Here is a 21,913-nt window from a genome sequence, read left to right as displayed (position 1 = left end):
TCAGATGGTACCCCGACTGCTCACTGATGGATTTGACAATCGTCGAGTAACACGATTTTTTAATGCACGCATTAAAAAATCCTTAAGTTCGAGGACTCCATGGTGATGTGCTAGACTGCGTTGCGATGCCAATAGATGACTACCTGACTGCGTCACGATCCCTAATCGTGCTGCGGTCGGTTAAAAGATCGTGTAGGTGTGAAGGGGACTTTAGGCTGAGAGGGAGACCACGAATAGGATGAATGGACAATGTGAAGAGAGCTTTGGATGCGAGAGGGATGTCTGTTGAGCAAGGAAGAGTGGCTGTGCGTGACAGAAATAAAAGGAGAGAAACTGTGAATGAATAAATGATGACGCGGCCCTGAGGGGATACTCTCCCGCATTTGATCAGGTTAGGTGCGGGTAAGGGGATGGGTCTATTATGATGTGGCAGGGGTAAACCAGCTCTGCTGTCGGGCCCTGCTGCGGATGTCACTGATTGCACTGCGCAGTTGACTCTCGTGCGGTGTGGTGTGGTGAGGATCTGTCCCTTCTCCCCTTTGGGGCTAAGATGCGAATGAACGTGTTTAAGTGGATGAGTAAATTGGGAGTGTGTCGTCCTGTCTTGTCCACCTTCCTTTCGTTGGGGGAAGCAGCCTAGGTATATAGATAGATAGATAGACAGAAATGGAGGTGGGCAGGCCATGTACCAAAAATAAGGGATAACTGATGGAGCAAGAGGCTGACTGACTGGACAGCAAGAGATTGTAAGCGCAGCAGAAAAAGGCCAGACAGGAGATGGAGAGATGAGATAGAGAAATTTGCAGGGAAAACGTGTCAGAGATTGGCTCAGTCAAGGAATTCGTGGAGAAAATTGAGGGAGGCCTTTGTTCAGCAGTGGACTTGTAACGGCTGATGATATATATATATATATATATATATATATATATATATACACACGAGTATATATTATATTCATTTATTTATTGCTTTAATCATCTATTTGTTTTTAGTTATTGATCGATGAATATGTACAGGATGGATGGAAATACGTTGATGGAACCCTCCATTGTGATGGTCTGCGCCTGGAACGCCTAAGAAAGGAATTAAATGATCGGTTTGGCTGGGCAGCGTCGCCAGTTTTCGTCTACTCTCAGTCCACGCTGATTCAGAATGTCCGTCACTACACCAACGCCCTCGAATCACTGGTATTTATAACTTGATTCACATCATCTTGCTTAGAATTACGTAATTTTTAACAACAGGGGACTTTACCATATTATTCATTGGTGGATTATCTTTTTATTGGAGTGAGACGGAAAGAGAAATGGAAAAAGCGAGACCAGGGACATTCTTTCCACCTTCTCTTTCCACCTTTCCCGCTCTTATCCTCAGTTTCACGCCACTCTCAATTTCTCGCCTCTTGACTCCGTCCCCCCAACTCACTGTTGGTCTCCCTCTTTGCCAGTCCCTTCCACTTCAGTCACATACACTGTCCAAGTCAATCTCCCATTATCTAATCTCCCCACATGGCAGTCCCCCTCGTAACATATTGCGGTACATCCGCATAATACCGCAACCCCTAAACTTTCTCATTTGTATGTCTTTCTCTTGACGGAACCTCTCTCTCTCTCTCTCTCTCTCTCTCTCTCTCTCTCTCTCCAGTATATATATATATATATATATATATATATATATATATATATATATATATATATATTTTTTTTTTTTTTTCAAGCAATGTAATGCTTGGTATGTGTTTTGATAGTGTAATCCTGTACAAATCACAAACGGCAAAATGGGAGGTTACGAGTTCAGTCCCAGCCCGTGTACAATAAAAGTTTTCAGGAAAATCCTACTGTAGGTTTGCATAAAACTGTAACGTAGGCGAATGGAGGTGCGGGAAATTTTTGGTGGCACTGTACCCCTTTCAAAACGGTGAAATGTTTTATCACTGCTGCCTCTAGACACTGAAGGCTGTTATGTCCGCCCTCCAGTTCGAAAGATCTCCAAGCAGCTCCACAGAACCTGTGAGGGTAGTAAGAATGAAATTGAAACTGTCCTCGGATTCGTTTTTTTTTTTTTTTTTTTTTTTTTTTTTTTTTTTAAGTTAACCTTTTCCCTACTAGGACTTCTCTCGAATGACGGCCTCGTGTTAGCTTCAGTAAAGCTTGTAGTTGTACATATAGTAGAGATAGTGTCAATAAAGCTCCGATGTCTACAGGCAACAAAGTCTCATTAAAGCTCCAAAGTGTACAGGCAACAAAAAAAGTCCCAATAAAACTCCGAAGTGGACTGATATCAGAGGAAATGTTACTGAAGATAGTTTTTGAGGTATCTAACTTCCAGGATTTCCCTCAGCTGAACAAAGTCGCCTAATGATTAGTATAAATACTCAAGTGTAACAACTGCAGCCAAAGAGTTAAACGAGATATGGTTGATTGCAGTCAGGCATTCGGATATTAGTTGTCCTTTTTTTACGTTTTTCTTTCTTGCTTTTCTTTTATTCATTTATGTTTTTCTTTTGGTAAGGAAGGAAGCGTGAATGAATGGAAGAGTGTCTGTTTTCAGTGTGGATTCTGATGACTGTACATTTTCTGTCATCGGTTCCTGAGATCTTTTTATTTTTTATCCCGTTCAATCTGGCAACGTATTATTTAGCTTATCTTTGCTATTTCTGTATAAATTTATGCATCTAAGGGGATACTTCTTGTTGTGCAACGGTTAAAGAATGTCATATCCGACATTCCACCTCTAAGTGTTGAAAGAGTTAAGGGAAAAAATAAACAGGCTCTAAAAAGTGATAAAGGAAATAAGAATAAAATACTGTCATCATAATCCCAGTGAAAACGGACCATGCTTCAATTTATTCACCTTGTCCACAGCCTCTCTATGTGACACAATGCATGAGAGAAAACCTAATTGGAAAGTGCAAAACCTAACTTGGTGGATCACACCCAGACAACCAAGTGTTTATAAGTCACTTCACGCTGCGCATAGCTGGTCATGGCTGATGAAAATTTAGTATGATATATGAAATTTTTGGAAGGAAAAGTTTTTCACGCATGCTCATTTTGGATAGAGTGGCTGCAGCTTTAGTTTTTTTTTTTTTTTTTTTTTTTTTTCTAAGGTGAATAAAGTCGTCAGAATGCAACAAGAATATAACAGAAAACACGTCCAAGGAGTAAAGTGGATAGAGTATAAAAAAGGGATAGTAAACAAAACTCATTGCTCTGTATTTATGGGATGTTTGTGATTCTTGGTGTGATGGCTTACATCCCACATTTATGGAACACGTGATTGCTGGATGCGATTGGCCTGCATCTCACACATGTGGAATACTTGTGATTGCATGATGTGATTAGGCTGCATCCTAAATGTGTAAAACGCCAGTGCTCATTAAATGTGGTCAACCTGCATCCCACAATTGAGGAAAACCTGTGCTTCTTGAATCTGATCAGTCTGCATCCCAAATCTATGGTTGACTGTTAAATGTGATCAACCTGCGTTCAACGTATTTGGAACCGGCTGTGTTTGTTGGATCTTATCAGTCTGCATCTTACACTACAGAGTACAACTGGCAGTGACAGAAAGCCCACATGTCAAGGCACTATAAATATCATGACACACTACATAATAGACAGTATCATCTAATCAATATGTGTAATGTGGAGACCAGGAAAAAACGTGCATAAATGCGAGTTAGCTTTGAGGAAAGTCGGGCCTAAATAAGAGCAATGTCATGACTAGGTACTTTGATCACTCTGTGACAGTTCTATAACATCAGGGAAAGACCTGTGGAAAGTTCCTCACACACGTGCTCACGCACATGACCCAACCAGTGATATACTGGGAAAATGGGAGAGACGGGTCAGAGAGCCAGAAACAGCCAAGGCACAAGAAAAGCTGAGAAGAGGTTGGGACGCGATAGGAAACATGAGAGGCACAGTGGAAAAGGCAGGAGTAGAGGGCACAGCGTTAGCTAGCATAAACTGCTCTCATCTTAGTACTGCTCTTGTCAAGATCCCTCCCTCTTGAGAATAAAACGGCAAGCAAACCCCAGGCTCATAGTTATCTTTCTCATGTCATACAAGACCAATTTGAAAATTCTCTCCTCTTACAACCCTATAATCTAACATTTTTGGAAACGTCTCGGCTACGGCTATGTGACAGACACATTCGATCTTCATCACGTTCAGTTGTGGACAGAAATATGAATTCATTTCTCAGCTCGAACAATTAGGAAATGGAATATTCTCAATAATGTGTTGGGCTCTGAAGATAATAAGATTCAAATAATATTTCCCAGCTTCATTATCACCAGGATCTTCATCAGGCTGCATGTCCGGAACTGTGCCTCAGAAATTATCGCCAAATTTTAAGGGACCGCCTTGGTCTTTGCCTTTTTTTTTTTTTTTTTCAAGAGCTAAGACCTCTCCAATGAATAAAAGAATCTTGCTTTAGTCTCAGTATAGGTCATAGGTGTGGCAGTAACAAGGAAAGGAGTACTAACTTGTGCTTGCATTTTATAATCCTTTAAGGTCCACCTTAAGTTTCCTTGGGAATTTCGAAAAATGCTCTTAATATGTTAAACTAGAGGCATATACATTTTTACTCCTGTACGTTTTTCGAAATTTTCCGGTATTTGTGCATCATTGCATGGCAATGAAGTAGCCCAGTTGGGAACCTCATGCAACTTTTGACAGACCACGCTCATCACAGCTGGGCTCTCGTGGGTGTCTCGAAACACCACTCTAATCCCGACTGGGCTATTGTGGGCCTTATTGGAAAACATACACCATCTTTTTCTGGGGGGAGGGCCCATCATCCACTCACTAAGTGCAGCGGTACTTTGTTTATAGGGTAGCTCTACACTGAGTGGCAAGGCAAATGATTTCCTGTAAACCAGGTAATCATTGACAACTCTGGGTGGTAACCTTATAACTAACCAACACGGGGTCCCTTCGTGGCGGAAAATGGGTTGGCGGAGGGTTAGCGCACCTCCCGGAAAACACCTAACTAAATATAAGAACAAGAAGCCTCAGACCAGGACTGACCAACAGGCGATGATTAAGGATCGAACATAGGACATGGTACGGATTGCGACTTGGACTGTACGAGTTGCGAATGATGAGGTGAAAGAGAGAGAAAATGTCCAGATGCCTGAGGATGCAGAATTGGATGTATGTGGATTAACTGAAACTAATTGTGGAGGTAAGAGTGTGAGAGAATGGGAGTATGGATGGGGTATATGCGCAGGAGTGGGTCAGAATGACAGAGCAAAAGGCGGAGTTTTTATTGTTGTGTGCAAGAGATGGAATGAGACTAAAAGAGAATATGGATCAGTTGGCTCAAGGATTCTGTGGGTAAGATTGGAAGTTGGACTACAAATGTGGGCAATTGTGTGTGTGTATGCGCAAACGCAAGATCATGCAAGCAGAGTGATAACAGAGTTCTGGACAAACGTGGAAGCGTGTATGGAAAAATTTCAAAGGAATGAGAGAGTGTTTTTGACTGGAGATGTAAATGGAAAAGTAGGGAATTTGAAGGTGGATGGAATAATTAGTGGGAGGGGTGTGCCCGCAGATGTGGATGGGAATGGCAGTGCTTTAGTGGACATTTGTGCCGGGAGGGGGTTGGTGACAGCCGATCCACAGTTATACAAGGCGAGTGATGAGAAGGGTGGGTGGTGAATTGAATGAATGGAAGGCAATGATTGATTATGTGTGTGTGGATATGTAGTTATACTTTTGTGCATTATGTATTTGTAATTAAATTTTTGGCACAGAGATACTTTTCACTTACTCCTTGATCGATACTTACCTGCAAAACGATAAAAACTTACCAGGGAAAAAAAAAAAAAAAAACATGGTAAATGTGTCTCTGTAATACTTGAGTATAACCTAAAATTATGAAGTTGCAATGAAACCAAAAGAAATTTATCTATTGTCAGACGCCTCAATCCTGTAAGAGGTGGCCACAAACAAATTGCCTCCATGTCATGATGTCCCCCGCCATTTCACTGGCCTCCTCCCAGCTCACAGCCCCCCCCCCTCTTATATACCTCTCCACTCCATCCCTCCATCTCATCCTTTGCCTCCTCCTCCCTCTCTCTTTCCACCTCACTCACATACACTCTCCTAGTCAGTCTCTCACTCTCTATCCTCTCCACATGTCCAAACCACCTTAGTGTGTTTCTACTAACGCTTCCTATCACATCCACATCCACACTACAACGCTCCTTCACTTCCTCATTGGTCAGTCTGTCTCTCCATGTGACTCCACATGCTCCTCTCAAATAACTCATTTCCACTGCTCTCACTCTTGACTTCTGTCCCTCCAACAAGGTCCAAGCTTCACTTTTGTGGGTTAGAGTTCGTATCACAATACTGTCATGTAGTAGCTTTTTCACTTCCATGCTCACTTCCCTGTTTCTTATCACTGTTTTCAAGGAACCAGTAACCTTTCTTCCCTGTTGCACCATTTCAAGCACTTCACCCTCTAAACTACCATCCTTACTCATCACACTACCCAAGTACTTAAACGCACTCACATTTCCCATTTCCTCCTCATCCAGCCTCACTGTACATTCACTGACTTCATTTCTTTCAAAGACCATAACTTTACTTTTCCCTACATTCACTTTTAGATTCCGTTTCTTACACACTCTCCCAAACTCATCTACCAAGCTTGCAGTTCCCCTTCGTGTTCACTTAACATAGTATCATCTGCACACAACAGTACAGGGTGTTTCCAAACATTGCCCTCTCTCACCAGGGCCGCTCCAACATCCACTGCCCTACCTTGTATCTCTTTTATTACCACAACCATATACAGACTGAACAACCATGGGGACATGACTCCCTGTTTCAATCCAACCATCAAATAGAAAAATTCACTCAGTTCACTATGCACACGCACTGGAGCCTTAGCACTCTCATACATACTCTTCGCGGCCTTTAACAACTTCCCATGTACTCCATACATTCTTAATACTTTCCACAATCCATGTCTATCCACCCTATCATATGTTATCTCCCAATCCATGAAGGCCGCATACAACTTCTTTCCCCTCTCTAGAAACTTTTTCACTAAAAACCTAAGAGTGAATATCTGATCTACACAACCTCTTCCCTTCCTAAAACCTCCCTGTTCTTTTCCAACTAATTTCTCTATTATTTCCCTAACTCTGTCAATAAGCATCCTACCATATACTGTACTGTACTTTTCCTATTACACTAAGAAGACAAATGCCCATATGATTACCACACACATCTTTTTCCCCTTTTCCTTTGTATAGGGGAATAATTATACCTGACGGCCAGTCCTCCGGAACTCTCCCTTCCTCCCATGCCAATTTGCACATCTTCCACATCCATTCTACTACTATCTCTCCCCCATGCTTCAGCATTTCACGACACACTCCATCAATTCCTAGGGCTTTCCCCATTTTAACTTTCTTCATTGCTTCCACAACTTCCATCCTACTGATTTCTTCCTCTCTTCTCACGTCCATCCCTCTCCGAGCCATTCCCCAGCCACTTATATTGCTTTCATTCTCTGTGTTCAACAATTCCTTAAAATGTTCTCTCAGTCTGCTCACTTTGTCTTCCTTCTCAAAAAAAAAAAAAAAAAAAAAAAAAAAGAGCATAAATTACCACCTCTTATGAAAATGAAATTACAGATTCTTGTGAAAAGTTATGAAGCAGTTCCTCTCATCAGAGTTCCTCTTGTCAGTGCCTCCCATCCTCCCGTTGTACTTTTTCATGACATCAGGACATGGACTCCATCGCTGCATTTGTTGAACCTTGACCTTGTAAACAAAGTAAACAAATTGTACTTAAATGAAACTGTTAGGAAAACATAAATAAGGTAAGTATAATAGAAGTGAATAAGGTAAGTATAACAAACAGGGTAAGTATAACAAAAATAAGTATAACAAATAAAGTTAGTATAACAGAAATAATGAAAGTATAATAGAAATAAGGTACGTAAATCATTAAATGAATAAGGTAAAGTCTCTATCTATCCTCCTCTCAGTTTATTCTTTCCTCCACTTTCTCACTCTAACCTCCACTCCTAGTATTTCTTCGACTGATATCGTAATGACAAAGTTATGCACTGTACATACACACAAACCATCTGGGAAGTCCAGCATGCCCAAATTTAAATGGCCAGTCATGAAGCAATAATTTAAAAGGCCAGGCATGAGTACACAAAAATTTAAAAAGACAGACAGCTGTCAGTTGTGATTCATACTAACCACTATAGTTGGTTTCACGGAGTCTGACGCACTGATTTTGCGAGCTGAGGATAGGTGGATCTGGTAACACTGCACGAAGATCTCGGGAGGTGATTGGTCAATTTCCGTTGTGTTTGAACGTGCTCAAAATTGACTTTGTATTCCAACCAAGGCCCTCATTTATTTGTAAGATATCGGATTATACAGATACAAATTAAAGCAATGATAGCTTTAATGAGAAGTATGTACTTTTAAATTTCTAGAGCTAAACCTGAACGATACTGATAACAAAACTAAGCAAAGTCGCGACTGGACGCATGCGTACAACAGTTAGCGACATTTAAATTCATTTCATTTGTTTGATTTCGTTCACACTATACGGTTTTATCATAGCAGCATAGTTCAACTATTATTTTCTCATGGAGTATGCTTTTATCTTAATTTCCTTTCCTCCACCATTAACAAAAATTCAGTTCATTCTACAGTGATGTAATCCACTTCTTTCCCGGCTCCTTCCGGTAGAGGGGACAGAGATACTTCATGCTTGAGGAGATGCATGATGGCTAGGGACAGGGTGTCCGTCTGTCTGTCTGTCTGTCTGTTATGATACTTATGAAAATGTTTAGGAAAATCAAACACCAAACTTAATAATGTAAGAAAAAAATTTATTGAATCTGCATATGAATACAAATACAGATTTTTTTTTTTTAAATTACTGTTACCTATGAAGGTAATGAAAATGTGTATGTACAGTATATGTATTGAGAATAGCATGTATAGGCCCCAGTGAGGTGTGTGTGTGTGTGTGTGTGTGTGTGTGTGCGCACGCTTACACAAATCATAATTGTTAGAAGATAAGCTAAGCGTATCTAGGGTGAGGTTGTATATTAGTAGATGAGGTAATGAAGGGCATGGTGTAGACTGTAGACTGTAACACTGTGTAGTAGTGGTGGGAAAAAACAATCGAGCCTTCACAAGGACCTCGGAACCATCCTGCTATAAACGTCCTGATTCCCGCCACAATTGCAGACTGTGTTCGTATGCGTCCAGTTGCGACTTTACTAAGTTTTGTTATCAATGTTGTTCACGTTTATTCTTAAAAGTCATATTTATCATTAAAGATATCATTGCTTTAATTTGTATCTGTATAATCCGGTATCTTACAAATAAATGAGGCCCTTGGTTGGAATACAAAGTCAATTTGGTGCACGTTCAAACACAGCTAAAATTGACCAATCATTTCCTGAGATCTTCGCGCAGTGTTACCAAATCCACTTGTCCTCAGCTGGCAAAATCAGTGCGTCAAACTCCGTGAAACCGACTATAGTTGCTCTCATTGTCAGAGATGAAAGGACATCTTCGTTGAGGCCTTCATCCAGCTCTTATGTCATCAGGGTCGGCAACATCGTCAGTGTTAACCTCAACATTACTGTCATCTCCTAGTACCAGGGCAATCCATTGCTAATGATTCTTCCCCGGCCCGGTAGCCCATAAACATGCTGGTACTAAACTTAAAAGAATGAAATATGAAGGAATCATCATATATAATCACCCTCATTATTGAGATTAGTATAATTACATAAATACAGTAGGCCAACCTGACAACTCAAAAGAGGTACATATATACTAAAAAAAATCTGAGTAATCTTTTATATCACATCTACTGTGCATAAATAGCAATAATAAGTAATAATATCAAAGATAAAACACGCCAAAATAGGACAATATAATAAAGGAATAGTGAACTTACCTCCATGGGTATGGTGTGAGGACGCTGAATGTCAGAAAATTGTGCTCAAAAAGTTGCCGTTTTCTAAGTTGGGCCGACATTGATGAATTCCATGCTTTGTCAGGGAGCACAATGGAGACTGCTGCTCCCTGATTAGTCGGATTCGAAAGAGGAGGAGTTCCTCTCCACCCTAAAAAAAAAAATCCCGACCGCCCAATTATTCTAGGCTTGTTGGTGGAAGCTTCAAAACATCCTTTTTGAAGTATCCCACGTGGGTTACCTAGGTGCTAAAGGGTTCCTTTGACTGCTAACATAGAGTCCTAAACTAAGCAGTATCATCTGGTAGCTTACGTATAGTTCATGGGTGTATCAGTATCAGAAAAGGGATATTTGAGATACTTATTTCGATACCTTTGAGTTAGGTGTTCCCGTAGCTGAAATAGATCCGGTATTAGCATAAATCAAGTGCCCAAGTTTACCATCCACAGCCAAACAGCAGCCAAAAGCCTCCTCTTTGGTATTATTTTTTGTTGCAGGGTGGGCTCGGAGTCTTATCATACTCCATTAAAGCCAACTACAACCCACGAATTATTGCAACACTTCGGGAGGCTGGAACTACCATGGCAACGTGTGTCAGTGGCAACGAACTTCAGCTGGCGATTCAAATGGGATTTCCTGCGGACCAGACCATCCTGAATGGCACAGGAAAGCACAGGTAAGGGAGAAATTTCGTTCCTGAAAAAGAAAATTATGTGCCATCCTATGCTTGACGTAGGAGGCTTCACATCAATTTTCCATGTGAGATTTATTCTATACTAGCAAGGATTCCCGGCATTGCCAGGGTAAAAACTATGATCGTCCATACCAAAATTGCCTGAGACACTGGGGTCCATCCTACTATGGGAGACGACTCTCAGACTCTCAAGAGTCCCATTTTACCCACTGAACTTATGTTCTTTCTTGGGTCCATTTCCCCATGGATATATTCTCCTTGGACATGTTCCTACAACAGACTTAATCTCCATGGACCTGTTTTCCCACTAGCCACCCACCTACCCTCCCTATACTCATCCAATCTTCCTGCCCACCCATTCAACCACCACACTGACCCACCACACCCATCCACCCATCCGACCTGTTGTAGCTAATAGTCATGTGGTTGTAGGAGAAAATTAAAAACTCTACGGTAACTGGCCAACATGTCAACTTGATCAGTTCTAACTGGTTCTAATTTTGGCCATCAGAGGCCCCATTATAGCAACTTTAAACAAAACTAACAACCTCTCCCAAAAGGTTACTCCTGTATGACCCCTTAGGAGTCCTCTAGACGGTGCCTTCTTAATTTTCATAGCAGAGAAACACACATGCAAACAGACAAATTTTCAAAATATAGAAATTTCACCTAAATATTTACTTCATTGTTTTAATAGCAGTATTTTGGGCCGAATTTTAAGGTAACATAGGAAACGCCATAGCACTTCCTCCATAGAGCGATTAATTCATATACCACACTCTAATTTTCACTTTATTGCTAGTTACATCATTGTAATATAGTTGCATTAATTACATAAAAGAAGATAAGGAGGTGAAGCCTGCAGAATAAATAATTAGGGGAGAGATGTTACGAAATCCCTAAAGCCACTCGATATGGTGTGTGTGTGTGTGTGTGTGTGTGTGTGTGTGTTCTTACCTAATTGTTCTTACCTAATTGTATCTTTATAGGAATGAGTCAAGCTCGTACTGTCCCGTGTCTTAAACCATATTTATCGTACATATCCTTAAATTTGTGAATTGTTTTGGCACACACTATTTCATTCGGTAGTGCATTCCATTGATCAATTGCTCTGTTTGGGAAACTGAATTTCCTTATGTCTTTATCACCTCTCTTCTTATGCAGTTTTTTGCAGTGTCCTCTTGCTGATGCTTCTCCATATGTTAAGTAATCATTTATGTCTATTTTCTCCTTCCCTGATATGCACTTATACAGCATTATCATGTCACCTCTTTTCCTTCTCTCCTGTAGTGTTGGTAGATTCAGTTTATTTAGTCTTTCTTCGTAGCTTAGGTCCCTTAAGCTTGCTATCCATCTTGTAGCGGCCCTCTGAACTTTTTCAATCTTGTCTATGTGCTTTTTGAGATGAGGACTCTAGACTACTGATGCATATTCCAGGGTTGGTCTAATGAATGATGTTATCCTTCTTAGCATGTCTTCATTTATGTATGTGAATGCAATTCTCATATTTGCAAGCAGTGTATACATGTTCCGTACCTTCTCGCTGATGTGGTCAGCCGGAGATAGTCTGTTATTGATGATCACACCTAGGTCTTTCTCTCTTTCTGATGTGTATAGGGTTTTATTTCCTAACTTATAATCCCAATCAGGTCTTTTTCCACTTTTACCAAACTTGATTACATGACACTTGTCCACATTGAATTCCATTTGCCATGTACTACTCCATTCATGAAGTTTATTTAATTCTCCTTTGTATTTTTGCATCATCTGCAAACATATTCAGATAGCTCTCATTTCCAGTGTTACTGTTTATATCATTTATATACACTAAAAACATGATTGGTGCCAGCACTGAACCCTGTGGTACTCCACTAGTCACTTCCTTCCATGATGAGTAGTTTCCTCTTAGTACTGTTCTCATTTCTCTTTTTATGAGAAAGTCTTGCATCCAACAAAACAGTTTGCCTCGAATTCCTCCTTGATGGTACAGTTTCCATAAAAGTCTTTGGTGTGGTACTGTGTCAAAAGCTTTCTTGAAATCTAAATAGATACTGTCCACCCATCCTTCCCTTTCCTGTATTATGTTTGTTACTCTGTCATAGTAGCTCAACAGATTAGTAACACATGATTTTCCTTTTCTGAAACCAAACTGTCTTTCTGTTATCATACTGTGTTCTTCTAGATGATTTACCCAAGCTTTTCTTATAAGCTTTTCTAATACCTTGCTTACAACACTGGTCAGTGATACTGGTCGGTAGTTGAGTGGATTTTGTCTATTTCCTTTTTTGAATAAGGGGACAATATTTCCTTTTTTCCAAATATCAGGTAGTTTACCTTGACTCAAGGATTTCTTGAAAATTAAAAATAATGGTTTACTTAACTCCTTTGCACATTCTCATAGTACCCAACATGAAATATCATCAGGACCTCTTGCTTTTCCTCTGTCTAATCTACTTAACTCCTCCTGTATTACTTTTTCTGCTATTTGTATATCTGGTAGTATGTGTGGACTTGGGTGTTCCACATAGTCCCTCTCAAAATTTTTTTCTTCTGTAAAAACTAATTGGAAATTCTTATTTAGTGCTTCACAAATATCTTTCTCTTGTGTATATGTGATTCCCTCATCCGTAATTGTTTGTATTATATCTTTTACTTTGGTTTTGCTTCTGATATAGCTGTAAAACAGCTTTGGTTGATCACTACTTTTATTTATTATATCCTCCTCAAACTGTTTTTGGGCTTCCCTCCTTATTCTTGTATAATAGTTTCTTGCCTGTTTGTAATTATTATACGCCCTTTCACTATTATGTCTTCTGTATCTGTTCCACAACAAATCTCTTCTTTCTTTTGATTTTTTACATTCTGTATTAAACCATTTCTGTATTTTCTTTTCTGCTTCTTTGTTCTGTGGGATGTACTTCTGGACTCCTATTTCATAAAATTCACAGAACTTTTTATATACAGCATTTAAATCTTGTCCTCTAAGCTCATTTTCCCAATCAACTTCTAAGAAATACTTCTTTAGGTCTTGATAATTTCCCTTTTTATAATTTAGGCTCTTTTTGTAACTGTCATTGCTGTTTACTATGTCATATTCTATCCTGAAGTTATAATTTAGTACTGCATGATAAGTGTGTGTGTGTGTGTGTGTGTGTGTGTAAGACGGTATGAGCCTGAGAACTATCAGTGAAGAAAATATTGTTGAGAAGCGGGAATTTCTGGTTAGATAGTTCTGGAGTATTCCCAATGGTTCTCGATTTTCTTTTTTTTGCTACGTGTCACAGTTGCCAGTTAGCCTGCTGTTTCTGAGCATAGTTACTTTATAAGTTGTACATTAATTTTTGTGCTTTTTTTCCCTATAATATATTTGTTTATGTGACTTTTAAATTATGTAATTATTTTTCAGTTTGTATGCTAAAGCATTTAGAGTGTTATATAATGTAAGAAAACTCTGGCATGTTTGGGATGTCTCCGATTTAGTAACTATTGTTGCTAGAATGTTGGAGACTGCAAGGTTATATACAGATGGGGAAGGGACTACAGGAGTTTCAGTTCAGTCTGAGTTTAGTTCAGTGTCAGTGCTCTCCGGTACTTGTGAAAACAGTGAAGTGTAGTTATCAAGCATTAAGTGTAATTGCAATTAGTGAAGATTGTACTGTATAGCTCCAATATGTGTGAAAACAGTGAAGTGAAGTTGGCAAGCATTAAGTGTAATTATTTGGAAAATAAAGACAGTGAACTTAACCCCTTAACTGTGGGGATGGCTGGACTTCGCCATGCCCCTCCCGCGGGGATAGCAGTGCAAGATAAATTAGCTACTTCCAGGTCAATGGAAGTATCACTTAGCCTTTTCCCTTTTTTTTTACATATATTTTTTAGTATGAGAATAGGTCATAAGAGACATTTCAATGAGTAATGAACTGGGAGAATTAGCGACCAAGTGCACGTGGGGTGTTGCCAGGTGATAAAGTAGCTACTTCATGGCCAAGTATCAGTTAGTCTTTTCCCTTTTTTATATGTATTTTTTAGTATGAGAATAGGTCATAGGGCACATTTCAATGGAAGAAGCAAATGGAAAAAACCGGCAAGGAGTTGCATTGCACAGCCAGGCTGTAGCTAGGCGGGGGAGGGGATAAAGGAGGGGAGGTGGGAAGGCGAGGCAGACACAGAAAAATGGCTAAATTGGTTACACTGGATGTGAGTACTAGCGATATTAGCAGTGCTGCCTATAGCTACAATCTGGCAGTACTGATAGATGACACGAGATTGCACTTGAAAGCAAGGGGTATTTAAAAAATCCCTGAATCACAGAAGTGACACCCCACGGTATGGTACTTATGTAATGAGCGTCATGGTAGTGGACGGCCCACGGGGTAAGGAGTTAAGAAGCCAGTGTTTATTTACAACACCTGAGCTATTCTTGTGTGCTGTATACCAAAAGGTTGACCATAGGAAGAACATCTCATTGGACAATGTCCTTCCTATACTGAACTACTACTGAATGAACCTGTGGCAGTTTGGGACAGGGACGTAAAATTGGTGTCAGGAGTGATGATCTTAAAGTGCTGCAGTGAGTCTAACCGTTGACTTGGAGGCAGAAGGTGTATAGACAAGAAGTCAGAGTAGGCAGGACGAGGTGTCATTTGCTGCAATCATGAAGCTATTGAGAGCACAAAGTGTACAACTACAAGAACAATTACAGGCACAGAATGACGGACAGAAAGAACTCAAAGAACAATTACAGACACAGCATACAGTACAAAAAGAACTCAAGGAACAGTTACAGGCACAGAATGAGTGACAGAAAGAACTCAAAGAACAATTACTGGCACAGAATGGACAGCAGAACGAATTATATGAACAGCTTTAAGAGGCATTTACAGGAGCAACAGAGGGAATTACAACTGAGGATGCAAGGACAGCTAGACGATTTTATTGGGTAAATGAAGGAAGAACAACAGTAGTTGATGGAGGAAGTATACACTGAGCTACGGTAGCAGAAGTATGAGGTAAGCAATAATGTGATGGAGTGTGGACAGCATGTAGACAACCAGCTGAAGATTGGTGAGGGAATAGTGACGGAGTGCAGACAGCATGTAATCAGTTAAGCATGTAGTCAACCATCTGAAGATAATTACTGTAGTGAGAAAATTGAGGCTGTAGAGAAATATTGCACTGCTAAGCCTTAGCCTAATGTACAGGGAACATATGATAAGAATGGAGAGTGTATAGCGAATCTTGATGAATTCCAAGCATCTAAAAGTAGCATTACAGGGTTGAATAAACAGAATACAGAAGTTTTATGACCTGGACTTAATTATGATGTCCCAGTTTTTAGGCCCCAAACCAGTGCAGTGCATGGCTATAATAGGAGTCCAATTAAAAGGAAACCTCAGGAATCTGATGATAGAATATCTTCGGAAGCTCACCATGCGCAGTTTGAGCTACTTGCTCTTCAGAATGGTTTGGATGATAAGCAGCTGACTACTAGCCTCAACAGTGCTGCAATAGAAATTCTCAACCAGATGTCAGTAAAGGAGAGGAACAGTTATCAGTCCTTAGTAGAAGTGCTGGAGTGCAGATATGGGACCATGTACCAGACTGAGGTTTACAGGGCAAGATTCTGGACCCGTGTAGGGGTTCGAGACGAATCCCTCCAGCAGCTTGCTCATGACCTGGAGAGTATGGCATACATTGCATACCTGGGAGCAGATGCTAACCTGTTGGCTATTCTTCTGAGGGACCAGTACATCGATGCTCTTGATAGTGCTGAGTTGAAAGTGCAAGTGACGCAGCACAACCCAGAAGCATGCAAGAAGCACTAGCCAGGGCTCTAGAATTTGAGTCCTATGTCTGGTCTAGTACGTCCACTTTTCAGGCAGGTTGTAGTGTAGGATTTATGGCAAGAAAGGGACAGGTACATGAAGCAGTAAAATTTGAAGTAAGTTGCTGGTACTGTGAAAAGTCAGGACATAAGAAAGAGTACTGCTACAAGTGGAAGAGGGAACAGAAGACTGGAGGAGGTTGCTGGTTCTGCAGGAAGCCAGGACACAAGAAGGAGGAAGAACAGAACAGTGCAAGGAAATCTACAATTGTAACAAAAGGGTGTTGAACATGTAGTAAGGTGGGACACTTCAGTTCTGAGTATCCAAAGAAGAAAAAGGAGGATAAGAAGAAGGCTGCAGAAGACCAGAAAGAAGCAGGAAACTAATGGAGGCTAGTTTTAAGGGGTAATCACCAGCCGGTTTTTCCCAAGTAGCCCCACCACCGAGAAAATGCAAGAGAGCTGCAATCGACAGTGTTCGAGTAGACAGAAAACAAGACGGTAGGAAGTGTTCCCTGGTGATAGATTTAGCCTCAGAGCAGACTTTTGTGAGGCCTGGTATGTTACTTCATCGGTATCTGCCTAGTTATTAGAACAATTGTGTGGCATAACTGGGCACCATGCAGAACTGAGGGGACCCTTGGATGTCCAGATTAAAGTGGCATGGCAAGAGGCCACACTTCCAGTCTATGTAGCCAAGATGAAAGATCCTTGTCTTCTTGATCAGGACTGTCTGATGTCCATGCAATGTTAGCTGGACTTCTGCTTCATGAAGCTGAAGGTTTCAAGGAAAGTCGATTCCCACCATGGCAGTGAGACGTACCGGTTCTGGTGACAAGGTGAGGAGGTGAAGTGCCAGTTGTGGTGGCCAATTTCTCCCATGAGCCACAGAAGATCAACGAGGGAGATTTTGTGGGACTGCTCCAGGTGGTGGACCCTGAGTGGCAACAAAGGAAGGCCTGTAAAAGGAATGTAGTCAAAGAAGATGTGTATCTGTCAGACAACTTACAAGACCTATTTTCAAGAAATTGCCAATCCCTGAATAACTCACAAGTGCTGAAGTTGATGCAGCTGCTGACGAAGTTTGCTGATATCTCCAATGGAGACCTAGACCTAAAGTGTACTATTTGGTGGAGCATAGTATAGTCCATGGGCCTGATAGGCCCACCGTGCACTCCCCCTCCCCACAGGAACCTATGAAACTTATTTTGTTTTGTTCCTGGGACCTCTCCCAACATGAAAAATGGATGCCACCATCAAATTGGGATTAGTCCATGGGCCTGATAGGCCCCCCATGCACCCCCCCCCCCAGGAATCTATGAAACCTATTTTATTTTGTTCCTGGGACCTCTCCCAACATGAAAAATGGATGCCACCATCATCAAATTGGTATGGACTACCTGTGTGACGTCATTTTCAAATGGACGTCAGCTAAATTAGCAAAATTGCATTTTCGCCTATATCTCAGCTTCTAGGATAGATAGAGATGAGATCTTGGTGTCTATACCCATGTTTTTGAGGACGAGAAATCCAATAATGACACTGAAATATCCCTATGACTCTTGGTTAACTCGGAATTCAAAATGGCTGCCATTGAAACCAGCGGAAAGCACACTTTCCATCATATTTTGACTTTCAATTAAGTAGATGATTGTTCACGGGTTCTGAGCCTTCAGTATGATGTATGTGTTTTAATCTGATGTTACTTTAATACCTCGAGGCCATCTTGGAAATCAAAATGGCTGCCGATATTGCCAGAGTTCATATAGTTGTTAGTCATACCCACATATTAACCCATTCCATAATGGGCGTTTAACATATATTGACATATTTTGAAGTAAAAAAACCTTATTCAAAATAAAATATATTATGGAACTTCATCAAATCATCCAACAAAACAAAAACCAAATATAACTGACAACTAAAAATCAGCTTGACTAGAAAAGGTGACAAGAAATAATATGATAATTATCACAAATGAATAGTCTGGTTAATCAGTCCAGATGATGCACACAACCTGTAATAGTTTTTACTCATCTACAATATCATCACAGATATAAACCTCCACACATTTAGCAGTTAATAAGAATAAGGATTATGCTGTGCTTCAAAATAATAAATTACCGCAAACCATTGCACAAGTTACTTTCATTGCTTGTTACGGGTTACTAGTGAACTGATAATAGCCAGAGATTAGTATACATAACCTTAATGTTCACATCTAATTTTGTTCACAGTATTATCACACGTGTATATGTAGAACTTCTGACACATTAAATAAAACTGTAATATTGAAACATAAAAAAAAAAAAAATACAGTCAGCCCATTGCTAATGAACATAAAATATTGCGAAGTTCATAGCATAAAAATTTCATTTCCAATCATGGGACACCACCAACAATAAATGTTCAGTCGTCATCACTGTCACTCCCTGACCCTACGTTTTCATCTGATGCCATGTTATCCTCTTCAGTTTCACTGTCAGATGAAGTGATTTCATCATCACTTGGCAATGTGTCATCTTCCACAGCTACATCAGTAGGAATTAATGGCCCTTGGAACCACATAGGTTGAAGCTTGCCATCAGTATTTGTCCAGCCATGTCCATCAGCCGCCTGTGGTACTCGTGGTCAAGGTATATCAGCGGCTTTCCAGATAGCAACCTGGTAGTTGGCATGTGTGATATGTTGATGCAGTGCTTTCTGACAAGGTGGAAGTAGACTGAGGTCAATATTTCGACTCAGGTTGATGTTACCATCTGGGCCACCACACTTCTCCGTCAGGATTGCTCCACGAGTTCCATCCACACTCTTGAACCGTCCACTCCCATACATGGCACATGTGAACTGCTCTAGTTCATCATCCAACCTGGCAGGGACTTTCCATGTTTCTTCTAGTCTGAAAAATGCATTTTGTAAGGCTTCTGACTTCTGGAGCAATTTGATAGATCGAACTTTCCCAACACCCTTAAAGGCACTGGTGGTGTCGCAATGTGTGAATGCATGAAGAGACATCAGTGCTGCACACATCTCTTGGCCATACTCCCTTGCCAAATCAGAGATGTTTAGGAGCCTTCTCTTGTTCCCTGTGCCAGTGACAAAGAGGATGGTAATCTCAAACTTTTAATGTATGATGTAGCATGATGAAGAATATATCACTTTCTGGGCTACGGATACTTACTGTGCCATAACCCTGGTCTTGGACATAGGCACAGTAGAGGACAATTCTAGTATCTGTCTCTTCCTGGTCCGAGTACAGCTCAGGTATCTCGGTCTTTTTCACTGTTATCCCATCATCACTCTCCACCAAGTAACTGTGATTTTGCACTACTGATACAACCTTTCTCAGCACAAGCTTTGGTGCAAAGACATCTGAGCTCCAGACTTCATTCATCACTTTCACCAGCTGAGATTTTTTCTGACTGTTCATGAGGAATTTCTTCCAGTCTGCTGGCATCTTAGTCAACTGACCACCAATTATCAGTTTCTCACTGGAACCGCGTCGCTCTCTTTCCATATCCTTGATGGAGCCCTCGTGATACATATAAGTACTAAACACAAAGTTCATTCTCTTGGGCATGTTGTCAAATATCTGATGAGAAATCAGTTGGAAGTTGCTTGGAATATCTGTCTGCATGGAAGAGAGCATTGCCGTCTTGGATGAACAAGGGGTTTTGCATCATCTAGCAGTGGAGCATCATTAACACCTTTTACCAGGAACTGCATCCCTTTGGATTTGTCCGTCTTTGCCACATAACCATCAGCTGTGCCAAGACTGTGTGGTATTGGGCTTCAAGGATATTTCATCAGTTCCTCGACATTGACCTGACCATGCGCTTGAGACTTGACCGGTAGCTGTATGGCCATACTCCTGTGATGTTTGTAAGTGATGATCTTGGTTTGCGTTGTCTTCAGTTTCACTGTCTTGGTATTAGACTGGAACGTTTTCAGCTTTAACATCTTTACTGGATTAAAGAAATGTTCCTTTATGTCAAGTCGTTCAGTGATGAATGCATCCTTTGCTTGTTTTCCAAGAGATTCAGCTGTCATCATATCTTACTCAACTGGAGCAGGAGCAGGTACACCAGAGGAGATGCTGTACAATTTATCATGATCTGTGACATTAAAAGGATTCATGAAGCTCTGAATTGCTGCCCTGGTTTTCTCAACACACTTCTCGCTCTTCTGCACTTCAGCTCGTCTCAGATCTATGTGTTGGCTTCCTCCCTGTGACTCCGACTGCATGTCAGTCTTAGCATATGTCACATCCACATACTGTGTGCGTTCATGTGTTGTTTTCACCCATCTCTGGTAAGCGCTGAAATTGGTCAAGATACCTGTCAATCCTGCTCCTCACCCTCCTGATCCTCCAAATGTTTTACCATGTTTCATAAAGGTTTCTTCTATGGTTTTGTCGACTGGACATCGATTGCCTGGAACCAACGATCTGCCTACACTAATAGCACCAGCTTTCAACAACTCAGAGGCACCTGGGTGTGTTTCGTCAATGTTTGCAAGGAACACAACAAAGAAGGTAAGGTATCGTGCGTAGTTATGTCCATCAAAGCTGAAGAAAAGATCTGCCATGTTGAACAAGCACTGGGTATACAGAGGAAGGTTGTTGGTCTTCACAGCTTGCAGCAACTCCAGTACCAACCAGATGTGGTCCATGTAAGACAACCAGAACTGTGCTTCCTTACCAAGCTGACCACGAGCTACTTCAGACCTAGAAGTGGAAGGTAAGTGAAAGGTAAGTATTAGGGTAAGTACATTTTGTCAGTCCATTCAAACATCCACAAGAATGTCTCTGTATTCAATTAAGAGGTGTCCAGAGGTAGCAACAATTGGGCCCTTGGTGATCTGTGACAACAGTACCAGGAAAATTACCTGAATGTAGCATATGTTTGAAGTTGTCTATGGATGTCCTCATTCGCCATTGCAGCAGCTAATGTCTCATCTGATGCAGTTGCAAGGAAATTATCGAAGATAGTCTGAGAGTCATCAGGCAAGAGGAAATCGTCCTCTCGACTCGACAGGAACACCTATTTAGGGTAAGAGAAATACATGCTAAGTATGTATGGAAGATGATATATGCCTATGGTTGTTAGATATCGTAATTATTTCATGCCAATGTAAAGGGACTTCTTGTAAGTTCTCGTGTCGGGTTGGCTATTGTATTTACATACCTGGAGGAGAAGACGTTCCAGAGCTTCAAGTAGCATCTTGTGACATGTTATTCTTCTGTTGTACTGCCTTCCTGCTAGAACTGCTTGCACAGATCCAGATGTCATGAGGCCTGCTTCTGTTAGTACATCGGAAAGACCACTGCCATCCATTTTCTTTCCAACCATCTTTAGGTAGGCACATACCACATGAAATGACCCAGTCATGATGATATGGTCCTTG

At 40.8% G+C, this 21,913-nt stretch overlaps 1 protein-coding gene across 1 annotated transcript in view; it reads left to right on the top strand.

Moving 5' to 3' along the window:
* LOC145409043 (uncharacterized) overlaps positions 1–21,913 on the top strand; it is a 107,571-nt gene that overhangs the window by 2,993 nt on the left and 82,665 nt on the right. The window contains exons 2-3 of the mRNA XM_080279601.1: positions 993–1,187; positions 10,487–10,665. Coding sequence (XP_080135727.1) covers positions 993–1,187; positions 10,487–10,665 — 374 coding nt within the window. The remainder of the gene's footprint in view (positions 1–992; positions 1,188–10,486; positions 10,666–21,913) is intronic.

This window comes from Coenobita brevimanus, chromosome 79 (genome assembly GCF_032717465.1).
Source record: "Coenobita brevimanus isolate Jiangsu-jjx chromosome 79, ASM3271746v2, whole genome shotgun sequence".
Lineage (NCBI taxonomy): Eukaryota > Metazoa > Arthropoda > Malacostraca > Decapoda > Coenobitidae > Coenobita > Coenobita brevimanus.
Note: the sequence above shows the minus strand (reverse complement) of the source record. Positions and strands in the feature narration are given on the sequence as shown.